We start from the raw sequence: 15,950 nt of genomic DNA, 5'->3' as shown, positions 1-15,950 counted from the left end.
CCAAGGGATGTTTAACACAGGACAGACCCTATAGGAGGGTACTACAGGAGACTTGAGCACTGCTGGAAGACCACACGGAACTACATAAGGCTTTTAAACTAGTACTGGACATCTGTGTTCAGATAAGTGGATCTCACCCAAGATAAGTTTGTGCACAGAAGGGGGTCAGACGAAACTGTCATGCACTTAGCACGAGCAAGCTGTGCCATGAAGACTGGTCCCGTGGGACAAAGTTTCCCACATGAAGGATCCCACTAGAGAAAAAGCAATGTAAATATTACAGACTGTATCAGCCAAGGCATAGTGAACTTACTTGCAGTTTCTACAGCAGTAACGGCAACATATAAATGAAAACCTTCCAGAGTGGAAATACTCTTTTTTAATTTCTCTTCCAGAAGTGGTGTGTTTAAAGTAACTCTTCCTTCTCCATTTTGAATCTAAAAGTAGAAAAAAAAGTGACAGCCCTTGCTGGTTTGTTGCCATTAAAATTAAAAATTTGTTGATTATAGTATGACTACGTATTACAGGGATCTCTATTTCAATGATTTCTGAAAATATTAATCTCACCTGGGATAAATAAGAATATTTGCACTGAACTCCAGTACTTACTGATAGCTGTTGTTCCAGGCCTGCAAGAAAGACTTTTTTCTCATTTTCATCAATTATGCCAAATCGCACATACGCAGCACCTTGAATCCCTTTCCCATAAGAGTGCCTTTCGAAGGAAGAAAAGTGAGGAGGTGAATCATTACATTAATAAAAAGCAAGAATAAATCAAACTAATAATATTATGCAGAAATAAATTAGGGATATCTGTAGGCATCCCATCTGTAACTAATACCTTGAAACCAGAAAAATTGTCACACTCACTGATAACACAAACATGAAGACTTTTACTGGTCTGTGTACAAAGTCGTGATTTCAAGTGCAGACAAATATATGGAGTAAATCACATTGGCAGAATCACATGTGGAGACATCATCCCCTACAAAGGGAGCAAGGAATGTATCCAGTCTATTTAGCTTGAAATGAACTGCTAATTCCTTTGTATGGGACACCTCATGGGCAGAGCATTTAAAACGGGGCCAGAGAATAATCTTATGGACTAATAGAAAGTACTTGGTACCTCTGAAGACCTCCAGAGATAGATCCTACCTACTGAAATTTTAATACCTGCATCAGGCAGGGTAATCACCCTCCATCCCATACCTTTCCTGTGGATTTAGGCAGTGTAGCACAGGGACTTCTTGTGAGTGAAATACTGGCCAGATAGGTATCTGGCCAGAACACCTCTGAACTCTCCGTATAGGCCATGGAGAGAAGGGATCATAGAATCATAAAATGTCCTGAGTTGGAAGGGACCCACAAGGATCATCAAGTCCAACTCCTGTCCCTGCACAGGACAGCCTCAAAGTCACACCATATCTCTGAGGGCATTGTCCAAGTGCTTCTTGAATAGCATCAGGCTTGGCGCTGTGACTGCCTCCCCAGGGAGCCTGTTCCAGTGCCCCACCACCCTCTGGGTGAAGGATAGGGCATGCTGTTGCACCTGGCAGGCTCCTTACTCAAGAAAACCCTGGCAGATGGCATCCTCCTGCAGCACAGCATGCAATGTGCTACAGGAGACCTGTCACGGGCACAGTGGTATCTTCTGCTTGTGGAAATCCTGCTTCATCTCAGCCCTGTAATGGCTTATTTTTGTTTAAACAAAGCCTCTCAGATTGACCTGATCAGCAGCACTGATCTATACCAGTGAAACTAACTGAGAGGCAGTTCTTATGAAAACTGCTTAAAAAGCCAGAGCTAATAACTGCGGGAAACAACAGTCAATATACCAAATAACTGTTCATTACATGCATGAGCAGTTCAGAGAAATAAGTTCAATTACGAGGAATTCCATATGTTGATTTTGACGAAAGTCAGGCAGGCCTGCGTAGGTCCACTAGGACCTTTTCCAATAGACAAAAGAACAGTATCCAGTCATTCCTCTTAAATAATTTTTCCTCTTAAATAATTATGATGTTAATGAGAAATGAAGTATATATGAAGGAGTTGTACAGTCCATAAATTCAAAATTAAGTGCTACAATAACATAAAGAGAAAATTTTTAAAAGGATTAAAATATTAAAGCCAGTTATCTGATATGACTTCATATCACAATATCAAGCAATCATGATTAAAGCTAATAATTATTCAATAGAAACAAATAGAGAAGTGAAGGTGAGCAACAGGAGATTAGAAGAGCTGAGTTTGTTTAGCCAAGCAAAAGGATTTGGATACAGGGTTCTATCTGCTCTCTCAGGGTGTGCTGGGAAAAGGAAGGATCAGCACGCTCAAGGCAAAGAGCTCGAGGATAGTGGGCAGACGACCAATACGGAATAAGCTGTCCAGGGTTGAATTTAGACCAGAAATAAAACCCACTAGAACTGCGTGGGGTGGAGGATGCGTCTTCCATTTGGATATAGTGCCAAGATCCATGCAGCAAATCTAGCAACTGCACCCCGTTTGGACAAGGTTAATTAAATTAAACGCGTACAGTGGTGCCTCGGAGGCTGTGGCCAGCTGGCACAGCACAGCCCATGCCTGCTCTACTAAACCCCCTGTGTCTTCCACAGCAGGGTGGCCACATGGCCACATGCAGACCTAGGGTGGACCTTGGTCTGTGCATCCTCTTGAAGAGTTTCCACGAATTTTTTGGGGAGTGCTGAACGGCTGAGGCCGAGCCTGTGCCATGCAACAGCCCAGCCGCTGGCAGCCAAGCTCTGGGGCTCAGGAACCTTTCTTGGAACTGTTTAATTTACTACCCACATGGCTCAAATATCTTTTCTGGTGTCATGTTCAAATGCAGAGAAAGGTTCTGCTGTATGAGAATAATTTCTCATATAAGGAAAACATCTAAGAAATAATATCTCAAAAGATATTAAATAATGTTTGAGTATAATAATAATAATTTGTTTGCTGCCTTAAGTTTGGAGGTCTTTCCAGAGTCAAACACAAGACGAAACACAAATGGTTGTGGTAGTGATGATACTTCAGTCACATGCACTCACAGAGTTCAATGCTAATATTTAATGCCTATTTAATAAAGGCTACTGTAAGCCAGATTACTTACAAGGTTAGTTACTGTCAGTACTCAACAAAGTCACAGAATTTTGTTGTCTAGACCAGGCTTTTTTATTCTTATCTGTGTATTGTATTAACAATTTCTATAGCTAGATCTTTCCTCCCTTCTGTATTGACTTTCTCCTCTCTGCCATCCCCATCAGCTACTGAGATAGACACGAACTATCCAATCGTCATTTATCAGTAAGGTATTCTTATACTATTAAATTATATGTATGTTTGTAAAAGATAACACTCAAATGGGCTTTGCCTAGGAGACTTAATTAAATACCTTGATAAAATTATACAAGTTATTCTGTAGAATTATTAAGTTATCAGAATCTAACTTCATTGTTAAAACATCTCCCAACACTGACACATGTATATTTTTGTATTATTAAAGATTTCAAACCATTAATAGCCAAATACTAAAAGTAAATGGATAAAATAAACTTTAGAGGCTTCAAAAATAAATGCTGATTAGTTCATAAAATATACACAGTTCACTTTCCACTGTCTTGGGTATCATTACTGTACAGAAGATTTGCCCACTTTTTGACAATAAATACATTTAACAATACTAGTTACAATAACTCTGTGTGATTTTTGTTTGTGGTTTTGTGTTAAGGAATGTTAAGGAACATGGTGAATCAACCTTAAAAGCCATGAGGTTCTGACTTATTTTTTAAGGAGCTGTTCTTAGTGAAGGTCTCACATTACTTGCTGATACTGCGTGTTCAACTCTCTGCTGATGCATCAAAATCACCCTGAAATAAATCTGAGCTTTTGTCTAGATCGGGAGAAATAAACAGAGTAACTATTTCAGTGTTATTTAGACAATGGAGGGTACTTTATTTCAGGAGATATATTTCTTGCATATCAACTATCCGGTATATTTGGCCATACCCTAAAAACCTACTCAGTTTGATAGTATTTGCTAATATTATTTTCTGATCTTTAAAGATATAAAAAATTAGGAATCCACAGAAACCAAGAAAATAAAATGTGAGCAAAAATGTGATCAGTCTCCTCACTCCCTTGAAACTGAAAACATTTCTTCCAACTGTGAGAGAAGTCCAGCTCCCTGGTCTCATGTAATAACATTTATTCCTTTTCAGAAAAAGAGAAAAAAAAAGTATCAAGATCTAATTTAGTCACCTTAGGAACACTAATTCAGATGTCTAACTTTTCACGCAGAGGTTCCTTGACTTTGGAAACATAAACTTCTGTTCAAGTGCAGTATTAAGTTTGTTTTTGCCAATTTCTAGTCTAGTGTTTTTCATGAAGGAACTTCACATACTCTTTCATTAACATGACACAATTTTCATACTATGATTATTGGGTTTTTTTGCACTGAGTCATCTTTAAAACAGATTTAAAATCTAACTGTAAAGCAAATTTATAACATGTGACTTAATGCCACACCGAACCACTTCACTTAAATGACTGACTTAAAAATCTCATATAAATATATCCTACCAAAGTCATCAACTCTAGCTGTGGGAGTGGTGACTTCAGTGAAAAGGAGACACATTGCTAAGTCTCCAGAGAACTATTTGATTTCTCTCTCCATCTTCCCAGTGTGGCCAAGATATTTCTAGTCATTTTGGATTCCAGCTGAGTGGTAAATAAAGGAAGAACATTGTCCTAACAGGAAGTCGTTTGGTATTTCCACTGCTAAGAAACTTGAAAAATCAACAGCCAAGGAGGCTTGATATATGTTGATGAGCCACTGTTAGATCATACAGCAAATTTAGATCAGTCAGTGTGGGATTCAAAATACCAGATCTACAAACCACAAAATACCTATTCAATCTAGGTTCAGACTGATTCTTCCAAAGTATTCAAAATATTTTTATAGGTTAAATCTTCATTGTCTGACTTTCTGTGTTACTCTGTGTTTGATCTCATTCTAGCTTGATACGGGATCAGGTGTAACTTATTCTCTGTTGAGCCTTGCCTCATGGTTTGGCCAGTCTGAGAGCTTTGTAGCCGTATCTCATCCAGATCAGTGTTGCACTACTGTGATGGTCATAGAAACTCCTCTGATTAACTGTATTTATTCACCTGAAAGCGAGTCTGTGTAAAATCATTAATCTCAAATAAGTACTAACTTATTTATTATTATTACTTATTAATTATTATTACTCCCAAACTTCACTGGGCTTTGAGAAAATTTCATACCCAAACTTGAATCCATCTCTACTTGAATTACAGTAAATAGTAACATCTGAGGATTTAGAATGTTTCTAAAAGTTTAAATCAACAAATGTAAACAAAAGCAGGTTATCAGTTTGCCTGGAACCTTACCTAGCAACTCAGAGGAGAATCCTAAATAGTCACTTTTTTACTAGCAAATTAAAATTTTCAGAAAAACTTGTTCCATTTTGATCACTGCCACTTGGATCCAGGTAGCATTTTACACTGATGTCTCAAGTTAGTAGTGGAAATAGAGAGTATATAAGATTAAAGTCAGATTCAAGTAAAGCCAGAAGCTGGTTAACTGTTAATGGCAAGGAAAAGGAAGAAGCCACAAAGTTCATCATCTACTTATCTGCCTCCTAAAACAGCCTCCCTGTGAGCACACCTACTTTGCCTCAATATCAAACACGAAGTTTTCATTCGAGATGTGGTAGTATGGCTGAAGTGGGATGAGTTTGACTTCAAAAGATGGAAGTTCTGCATGAAAAAAAGAAGACAAAAGGTCATGACATGCAAGTTTCAAACATACCTTAAACTCCTGGCATGTGGCAACACCCACTGAGAGGGTGCAGCTGCACAGAGAGGATGTTTTACTTTGAATCAGCAGTGCACTTCTGAAGAAAATCTGATCATCTTCCCTTATTCTGCTTTGCTTCATATAGTGGAGCAGTCTTTGAGGACACAAAATTGATTTATTTAAAATGAAAATAAGCCAGAAGATAAGCTTTAACTGCTAATGGGCATTAAATGCCCTGGACTAGAAGCAGTCTGAAGTAATCCCAACCTAAAATGGGTTGAGTGAGGACATAAGGTCTTCAGCATCAGCTGCGTACTCTGCAGTTCGCTTCTATAAAGCCAAACTATTTGCGACTGTAGATATAATTAGAGTAATTTGCTCCTGGGTGTAGGATGCGGTAGCCTCTGCTATTCTGTTACATCCACTAGCTAAGGCAAAAACAGTTTTGTTAAACAGATTTTTCACAATATCCCAAGCTTTGCATTTAAGAAAAAACAAAAAACCCTGCACTACTTTTTATGAGAAAGCATAATTTCAGCACAAATAAATCAAGCCATTTCTTACCCCAGATTGTTAGATTTCTACATTTTTACTTTTCCCACCATGCTCTTACTTTTCTTTAAAAAAGCTTCTCTGAGTATAGGAACACCTCTAGTCAACTGCCAAACTGAATTATACTGAAAGAAAATAGGTAGCTCTTTTTTTTTATTATTCTAGTCTTCACTGAAAACTTTAGCCAGAATTGCAAAGATTTTAAAATGGAGTTAATCTCCATTTAATTTTGCAGTAGAAGAACCCTTCCCAACAGGATGTTTTATGAAAAATGTTGAAGTTACTAAGTCTGTATAAAAATAAAGGTGGGTTTTTTTTTTCACATCCGTGGAAGGCACACAAGACCAGAGTTTTCCTTCTGTGCATCAGAGATAGCAATGAGGCACTGAAACACTGTAAATCTTGTCCTTAGTACCTAACTAGAGCTGGTTTGAATCACTGCAGTATGTCTTTTAGCACATAGTGATGACTTCATATAATTATAACGCAAATTAAATATCCTCTTACCATAATGTTTAACTTCAAATTCAGCAGAAACATTAGACATTTCATATTGATGAAACCAGGCTTTGATTTTCCAAGTTCCAGGCCTAAAGATCAGATTCAGCAGAAAATAGTTAACTAGGATTCCTCAGATATATTATTATGCTAATATATTTACATTATCACTAAATACTAATATTTTCCTTCTTTGGTTCTCATCCCAAGCTAATTTATTAATGGATTTCTCTTTGCTGGGAGGAGCCAGCAACATATTTCCAAATGTCCTAGGAAACACTCAAAAATACTTTATGAAGAACTGCAAGATAACATATTTGCAAACCATGCGTAACATGCACTGCCTTTTAAAAGCCCTCTGAAATTGAGAACTCATCCTATATTTCCTATAGCTTATCTTCACTGTGATGTCAAAATCAATCTAGCATGCAAGAACACGCTGAATATTAAGTAAAAGCTTGACTTTGGAATCAGAGGTAACTAATTACACTTTGCAAAATGAGCCCTTACAGAAGTGATGTTCTGAATGTAGTCATACAGCTGAGGAGTTATTTAAGCAGTTTGCTAATCTGTTCCTTACCAGGATAAATGTTGCTAATTGCAGCATATTAACATTAAATTCTGGACCCATCTCTCCAAGATGAGGTGCTTAAAAGTAAAAAGAGATTAACCATAGGCTCAGTCCCTGCTCCATGGTGAGAAAGACAATTTTGAAAGGTAATTCAAGCAATTCAGCAGTTAAAAAATCTTAAATACTTCAAGAGGTAAACGGGGTGTATCTGGATGGTTTGATCCAGCTAATAGGAGGTAGGGTTAGTCCTCCTCACTTTAGACGTTATACTGTGAGGTCTTTCATCTGTGTAGTTCCCCCCCAGTCTCCTCTACAGCCAATGGAAAGACAGTTTCAGCTGAGACATGGTGCATCTCATGCTGACAAAGGCGTCTAAAACAGGTCACATGAATCACAGCCTAAATATGTGACTTCCTCTCCAGTGTCAGAGAAGGGAGTGCGGGGTGACTGGCTCAGGTGTAGACCCCTGCACGGCAGGAGGCTCCAGGACTGGCTCCAGAGCCACCATGCTTGGCTCACTGGTGTCACATGCTGACAGTGTGTGGTGGCGATTCCCAGGTGTAATCGGAGCACAACTGTCTGCTTTAGTGCACCTCCTATCCTAAAGAAATGGTAAAGCAGACAATACACAATAACAAAAAAAGAAAAGAGAGGAAAACAGGGGAACAGAGTAGAAAGAATGGAAGGACAAGACTCTTGTTTTTAGCTTGAAGATAGTTCTGCTGCAAGAGACATTTTGACATGTGAACCGTTGTACTACAGAAGGCACAGCAGTAACGTACTCGGCAATGTCAGGTATTTCAAAGTTTTCACTGAATGCTGTTTTTATTTTCCGGTCTGACTTTTTGACTACCATTCCTTTTGAATTCTGTTGAAAGAGAGAAAACAAACATATAGTTATGCACCAGGTGTCAAACATTTACACCCAAAAGCTCAAGTTCATATACCAGTCCCAAGGAAGAGAAGATGCTCTGCTTACTTTCCTACTTTAATATTCACATGTTACGTTTCTCTCCATGCTCCTGATCTTGTCCAAAAATGACTAGACATATCTCACAATGTGTAAATAGTGGAGAGGAGCCATAGCTATGGTTTTACTCTTGGATCTTTTGTGGAAGTTTTTCATAGTTCCCGTGCTGAAGAAGCACTCATTAACAGTGGTTTTTGTATACTTACTAGCACAGCAACTGTAACTGTGTCATCTGTTGGCCTCATAGCATTGTCCAGAATGAAGATCCTGTACCTTACTGTTTAACAGAAGAATAAATGTGTTCACATATTTATTACTGGCCTTTCTAGATAGTATTTATCACAACCTCTAAACTGAGTTACTGAATTTAGGGTAAAACACTTTCTTTTAATGAAAAGAAGTAAGTCTGAGAAATTTCAAAAAAGAATTCTGTTCTTCCATAGGCTTTGCAAGTTACATGACCAAACACACATTTTTGAAGCAAATTCTGAAAGATACCCAGGGAGCTTCACTCACTTTTGTATTCCTTCTGCGGTCAAGGCCTACAACCAAACTCAGGAACTTTTTTGGCTTCCTTCTCTTGTTACTTAATTAAATCGTTAAGTAACAAAACAGTTGTGGTCTTACAGTGCAAAGGACACTTATTGCCAGTATTGCAAGCAGAAGCGATAGGAAGCTTTTTGCAGGTTTCTCACAATTTTGTTTTCCAAAGCTAAGTCATTATTAAGCTTTTTGAACAAAAAGAAGCAGGTTTTTGTCTGGCTCCTGTTAGAAGATAGAATGACTTTTTGACTCTGGTTGCATTTCCACTTGGGTTGCTGCAATGTGCAGTGCAGACCCTGTGGAAGCCCTGGCTGAAGAAGGCAGGTTTAAAATCTGCACTGGCACATACGCACAGAGATAGCTGGGTTTAAACAAGAAGGATTTACATTAGGAAGGATCAAGCAATTATTACTTTTTCTAATCATGCCCTTGTAACATCTATATTCAACATCTGAAGTGCAACATTTGTATTTTAACCTTTGGAATTTGGTGTGTATATAGGCTTATCTGTCTGAATAAAAATGTAGCCTTTCTTGGAAGACAGGAGGATGCGAGTGCTTTGAATGGTCTTATAAAGCTCCCTGCTTTCAGTGACTAGCAGAATATATGGCCGCTTATTCTTCTTGAACAGATCCTGTTGCAGAGTCCCTGGCTTGACCTGAAGAGGACAAAAGGAAAAACACCACAGAGTCAGGTATGAACCTGGTAACTTTGGAGCCACAGAGCTGAGGACCAAAAACAGCCAAAGGGCTTAAATAATTTTGTTAGCACCATTCGACAGAAGATACTCAATTATAGCTTTCTTATTGGGTGAATATTTCTTTTTAAGTAGAAGTACTATCTAATCCCCATTTTCCACCACAGAAACACACATTCTTCTGTCCAATGGCAATAACTCAAGCCCAGTGACTTTTCTTCAATTTACATGTATGTTAAATTCCAATTACCATGTCATCTAGTAGCTGAAGCAACATCCTGTACTCTTTCACTTGCTAAAATCTTGGCTGTGAGATTAGAGTTTTACCTCATGCAGGTTAATACAATGTTTCTAAACATCATAATCAAGAGGAACCTGATTTGAAAGCTCAGTTTTAGCCTTGGGAGTAACCAATCAGAGCTAAACTGAGTCTTGCTGTGTACTGTTTTCCAACCAAATAGCCCAAACTAATACTCCTGAACTAAATGCTGACAGACTTCAAAGAATCATGTCAGAAGCAAATGATGCAAAGCAGGATGTAAAGAATTCATCAACTTACAGGTTTGCAGAAACATCACAGGCTTTGGTCTGAGAGACTGCACATTTTTAAAGGTTTCTCCTATTTTCTAAAAATGGCCAGTACGCCAAAGGCATGAATGCAGTCTTAGTTTAGTGATGCAGAGCAACAAACAGCGATAAAACAATTAAATGTTTTAAAATTTAATTTAATCACTGATCTACAACAATGAAAAGATCTTTCATCACCATGTGACACAATCTTGACCTTGCTTGTTGGGCACAAAAGAGTACTCACAATCACCACTGAATAATTTCAGTATTCAATATTAAGTATTGTTTTATTAGCTGTTTGGGTGAATAAGGTGCTGCTGCCACTGAAACTGGGGTTTTGTCTCCTGTCTCTAGGGATCAGTGTTGTCTCTGTTCCAATGTATTCCTAGTATAGATTATGTGGCTTTTTATCACCAGATTAAAACACTTACACCACTATGATGGCAGACTCACCATTATTTTTTTCATCTCTTGGTAATTGTTATTTTCATTAAGGTTAAAGGTGACCCTCTCTGAGAGCAGCTGAGTTTTTGTCTCATCTTTGAAGTACGCAGTAACTTGCACAGGGTGCTGCGCTCCATGGACTTGAACTGTTATTGTCTCATGTATACCCAAATGCACCACATTTGGGGCAGTAATAAGAAATCTAAAAACAACATAGAAACAGATTGTCCAATAGGTAGGTTGATTTTTACATAACACAAGAATGTTCAACCAATACAAATTTTAAAGAAAAAAAACCAGACTCTCACAGAATAGTTGAGCTTGAGACTTGTGGAGATCACCTAGTCCACCTCTCTTGTTAGTCAGAGTAGAGGTTAAAAGAAGACAGTTTCTCTCTGACTGATCCCCAAATTCTGAACCATCACATTTAGGTCCTACAAAAGATCAGTCCCTATAGATAAGGGAGAAAAAAACCTGCAATATATCCCAGGGACTGCCATTTATAGCCTGGTTTAACTCACAGAAAGTTCTACAAACTCAACTTTCTGGAAAAAAACCATGCCATGCATTAAGAGACAATGAATAGATAGTCATAAATACATATTTGATACTACGAAGTCATGTGTCTTCATGTACTAGCACCCACATTATGCCACCTTATTCTTTAATATGTCAGGAAGTATCAATTTCCTATATAACCATATGTATGTAGTTTCTAGTAGCTGATATTCATTCAGATTTCACTGTTTGTGAAATGCTGGTAATCAGAGACTGCGGAAGGTGAGACCACGACCCTGGGAAGGGCTGAGTTGGAGGCTAGACTGGTTGGGATTTAGTTTTTTCTCTTTATTACTTTCCTTTATTCTTAACTTTGCTCTGGTGCTTCTTGGTAATTAATTTTATGATCCTTAAAATGTAGATCATCATTCTTGCCCTCTTTTTTTGAAGTATCTTTTACACACACAGAAATCAGAGAACTATGTGAAAAGCTATTAATGTTATAAAGGTGCGTACACAAAGAACAATTCTGAGCTCAAGAAAGCTGCTTTTGGAAAATGATTATTCTGCAGAAGACTTCTAAAGTGAAAGGTAAATGATTTTACCATTATCAGAATGTGTTGGCTGAATTTTTTTTTTACTTTTATTTTTTTAATGTTTCTGCTTTCTTAAATTTATAAAATGGAGGGTAGGGTATAAGGGAATAAATCTGATGTGTTTTTTTTTCAAATGAAACTCAAATTTACTTCCTTTTGCTGATAATAATCACAGTGCATGGTGAGAAAAAAAAAAACCAAACAACAAAATAAAAAACATCTTCCATATGGTTAGTGAAATACATCATAAATGGTCTGGGTCTTTACACAAACATAGGGATCTTGGGAAAGAAAAACAGAGCAGCTTCCAATAAACATTAAAAAGTTTTATTGTTTTTACCTACATATTTGTGAAAATGTTTTCTAATGTTTCTAATTTACAATGAATTATGAAACTTGTCTTTCAGTTACATCTACCCTCATACAATGCTTGGCCCTGATCTCTATTGTTTTCATTTGTCTAATTGTCTTTGCTGATTCATTAGTCAGGCAGGCTTGGCATCCATATACATTCAAACACTTGAATGTTGAGAAGACAGTTTTCATTTTCAGCTGTGTTCATTGTATTTTCTCAATGGCATTGAAGGGATTTTACTCCAAAAGTGTCACTGCGTCACCCACTCAGAGTCTGTTGGCTCTATCAAAAGGTGACACAAGACCTGTCTTCACGTATGCAAAATTGAGCATAATGCTTGCTCTCTGCTGTAGCCTACTGAAATTTAGGGTCTTGATTTTTTTACAGTGGCATAGTTAGTTGTTTAAAAGTTTATCAATGCAATAGCTCAGACAAACATTGTCACTAGCCTACACTGCCCATAATCTCGTCTAGCCAGACACATGCCAGATCTGGTCTTGAAGTGTCATGATGATATTTTCCTGACACAGTGTTCAGTTTCATATACCTAATACGTTCAGCACCTTGTGTTTCCCACATCTAATTACCTCAGACAAAAATATCTCAGTCCCTGTTCCCACTAAGATTTTATTACAGATGACAAAGCCTGTGCTTTACTGAAGATGAAGTATGCCTCAAGATGCACCATAGGTACCCCAGTATCAAGTTTCCATGGGGCTGTAGTTTTCATGCTTATGTGGAGACTGGAGGGCAACACCAGAGTGCAGTCAGGTGTCTGCAGCTGGCTAAAAGAGAAATAAGTATTTGGGGCTGGAGATAACCTCAAAGGTGGGTCGACAAGGAAGTGGGGGAGGGTTTGATCTGACTGCCAAAATATCTCATGAAAGCTCTGCTCTGGCTATGGCAAGTACCTGAATACACTTGATCTTGGTGGGAATAAAGCAAGAGACTCTTCTGTACCTCTACCCTACAGATAAAGGTCAATTTGAAGGACCATCAACATACTCTGTAGGTTTTCTCAAAGAGTTACATCTATTTCCCAAACCCAGGAATTTGTCCAACTAGAAGAACCAGTATCAATGTATATAAATCTCCACTAAAATAAAGGATAAGCACAGAAAAAATCCTGAAGCTCTCCCAAATGTGAAACCTTTGCTTTCTGCAATGTATAAATCAATTACAGAGAGTAATTCTTTCCCAAGATTTTCCAATCCAGTAAATGTAATAAACTAAAGATGAACAAGCAGCAATAACAGCAAGAACATAATGATTTAGTAGAACATTTTAATTTTTTTTTACTGAATGGCGATCTCTCTCTTTAAAAGTGCCTTAAAAGGGCAGTTTTAAGCTTTTTACTTTTTACCTATTTAAGGTTACACAAATTTTCTGGGGTCAGGAAACAGGCTTTGTTGATTCTCTATCAAGACCGTCAACATTTCCTACTTTGTCTTTCAAGGGATTTGTTAGGAGTGAAGAATTAATAATAAAATGTACTTACGATGGTGCTTGCTGTGTATTGGACAACAGCGAACAAAAGCTCATCAAAAATACCAGCCTTTCCATTGGAGAACTCTACAACATCTGCAGAACAGAAATACTAAACAGCCACTGTCAATCTACCCTTGAGATGCAGGCTGCAAGGAATGGGCTGGTGGCACATTGCAGCAAAGAACATTACCGGTCCTGGTTATTTATTAATAACTTGCAAAACCATGCAAGCAATAATGGTGGACGTGTTAGCGATGCACAGATTAATAGCCTGGGGAGAGACATTCTGGACTAAGCCACAATTTTACATTTGATCGTTCATTCATTCTCTTCCCAGCTTCAGCATTTTCACATGACAGCAACTAAATGTCATGTGCAGGGAGAAGTGTTCACAAACACTGCAACAGCAATCCCAAAATCAAACAAGACATCATGGCTAAAAGAGTGACTGTAAAGCACTTCTAAATGGGGACAAATGCAAGTGACAGGTCCCTTCTCCATGCCATTACTTAACTCCAGGCATCTCTGTGGTCCATCAAAGGTGAGAGAAAGCTCCTTCTGATTTAGATAGCACCAAAAGAACCGTGCTGGAAATCTGCCTGTACAACTCAGTCCCAATCTGTAGTGCTTGAAGGCATTCATCTGCTTTAACTTAAGTGGAAATAAAATGCATGTCTCTGTCAGAGCTACTCAGCCCGATTTTCTTTTATGGTCAAGACAGAAGGCTTTTCTAGAGGGTAATTAGTCTCATCTTAGCATAAGCACATAAGATGACTCATCAGCTGAAGGCATTCCAGACTGCAGGAAAGACACACAGTGTCTTAAAAGGCAGGATACTCAAAAACAGGGTAAGGGGCGGGGGGGGGGTGGGGGTGGGGAGATATTTGGATAACAGAGGAATAACTGTTTGTGCAGGAACCAGCTTTCATCAAAGGCAAATGAAAGAACAGATCTCATTTTTTTTGCAAGCCTTTACTGGATCATTGCCTCCCAAACATAATTTTGTTGACTCATGAGAATGGAAAAATGCCCATGTGATTTACAGGCAGGACAAATCCCAGAAATGATCACGTGGCTGTCCACAAGTTCTGAGGATAAACTGCCCTTTAATACACCACATTTAAGTCTCTGTCTTTAATTATTAGCAACGGATGCCTTAAATCACACTCCAATATTTGTAAGGTGAATTCATGCTCACAGCAAGGGCTCGCTGCCCACAGTCCTTTTGCACTGTGAGGGGGAAGGGACCTCCACCTCACCCCATCCCTTGTTTAAGAGACAGCCCTTGCCTTGCTCTTCAGACATAAGCAGCTCCAGCAAGAGCTGCTTTGAGACAAGGAGGAAGGGGAGGAGAAGAAGGTGTAAAGCATCAACAAACCAGTTCACTGTTTTACACTGAGTGTGTCACTAGTGTGGTAGCTCCCTCTTAGACAAAACCAGATGGATGTCAAGTACTTTCTGCCCATTGGTGGTCACAGAAAGTACCAGCAGCAGTAGCAATATGAATGATTCTGGCTTCAAACTCACATCAGCAAAAGTCAAGTTTTGCTTGCTCTAGGCATAGGTTTTTTTCCCAAGAAACAGTCAGTTGCCTTCACCTTTCCTCTTCTGGCTTCCCCCCTTACTTCAGCTGTCAATCAGGAGGGAGAAGGTGAGGAAAGGTGCCCGTGGATCCTCTGGGTCCAAATCCATGCTCTTTGGGAGATTTTTACAGAAGATCAGAAATGGAAAGTATTAAGACCATAGTTATTTTCACTCTGCCCTCCCTCCCCACCCTCTCATTCCCTCTGCAGTTATGTACTGACAAAATGGACTTATTTCCATGCCAAAATCACTCCATTTTCCTCAGGGCCTTTGGCATCTCAAACCCAAGCTAGGTGGTGAGGAAGCATAGAGATTTCCACCACAGAGGTGGTCTGTGCTCGGGACAAAGACAAAGGTTTTGTGGAAGAAGTTCTCTTGGGAACAGGGCTCATGCTCTCTCCAGGGAGCAGAAGAGGCTTGTTAAACTTGCAGCTGGTAAAATAGGGACTTCTCACTTTTGCACGAACACAGAGAAAATAATGGGGGAAGTTAATTAAGAGCAGCAGTAGCTGTGGAGCATGCTAAGGCTCCTGCCCTTTTCAGAGACAGTTCCACTGCTAGGGCTTACCTGGCTGCCGTCCAAGGTTGGGGCTGATGCAATCACTGAGTCACTAAAACAGAACAAGAAACCAGTATGAATGGGACCTTTATTTTTGCCCCAGACAAATAAAAAATAAGAAAAAAAATAATGAATCTCTGCAAGGTCAGTGCCCTTTCCTTGAGTAACACATACAGAGTTCTCCCAGATGGAAAGTCAGCAATT

At 38.8% G+C, this 15,950-nt stretch overlaps 1 protein-coding gene across 1 annotated transcript in view; it reads right to left on the bottom strand.

Moving 5' to 3' along the window:
• Positions 1-15,950, bottom strand: part of LOC142053745 (complement C4-like) — a 57,441-nt gene that overhangs the window by 40,323 nt on the left and 1,168 nt on the right. Inside the window, exons 2-11 of the mRNA XM_075085809.1 lie at positions 15,756-15,798; positions 13,614-13,696; positions 10,676-10,868; positions 9,433-9,613; positions 8,619-8,689; positions 8,225-8,310; positions 6,881-6,963; positions 5,694-5,781; positions 610-715; positions 314-437 (exon numbers count right to left, since the gene is read on the bottom strand). Of these exons, the coding sequence (XP_074941910.1) occupies positions 314-437; positions 610-715; positions 5,694-5,781; positions 6,881-6,963; positions 8,225-8,310; positions 8,619-8,689; positions 9,433-9,613; positions 10,676-10,868; positions 13,614-13,678 (997 nt within the window). The 5' untranslated portion in view covers positions 13,679-13,696; positions 15,756-15,798. The remainder of the gene's footprint in view (positions 1-313; positions 438-609; positions 716-5,693; positions 5,782-6,880; positions 6,964-8,224; positions 8,311-8,618; positions 8,690-9,432; positions 9,614-10,675; positions 10,869-13,613; positions 13,697-15,755; positions 15,799-15,950) is intronic.

Source organism: Phalacrocorax aristotelis, chromosome 1, assembly GCF_949628215.1.
Source record: "Phalacrocorax aristotelis chromosome 1, bGulAri2.1, whole genome shotgun sequence".
NCBI lineage: Eukaryota > Metazoa > Chordata > Aves > Suliformes > Phalacrocoracidae > Phalacrocorax > Phalacrocorax aristotelis.
The sequence above is the reverse complement of the archived record's forward strand: the minus strand, read 5'-3'. Positions and strand labels throughout refer to the sequence as shown.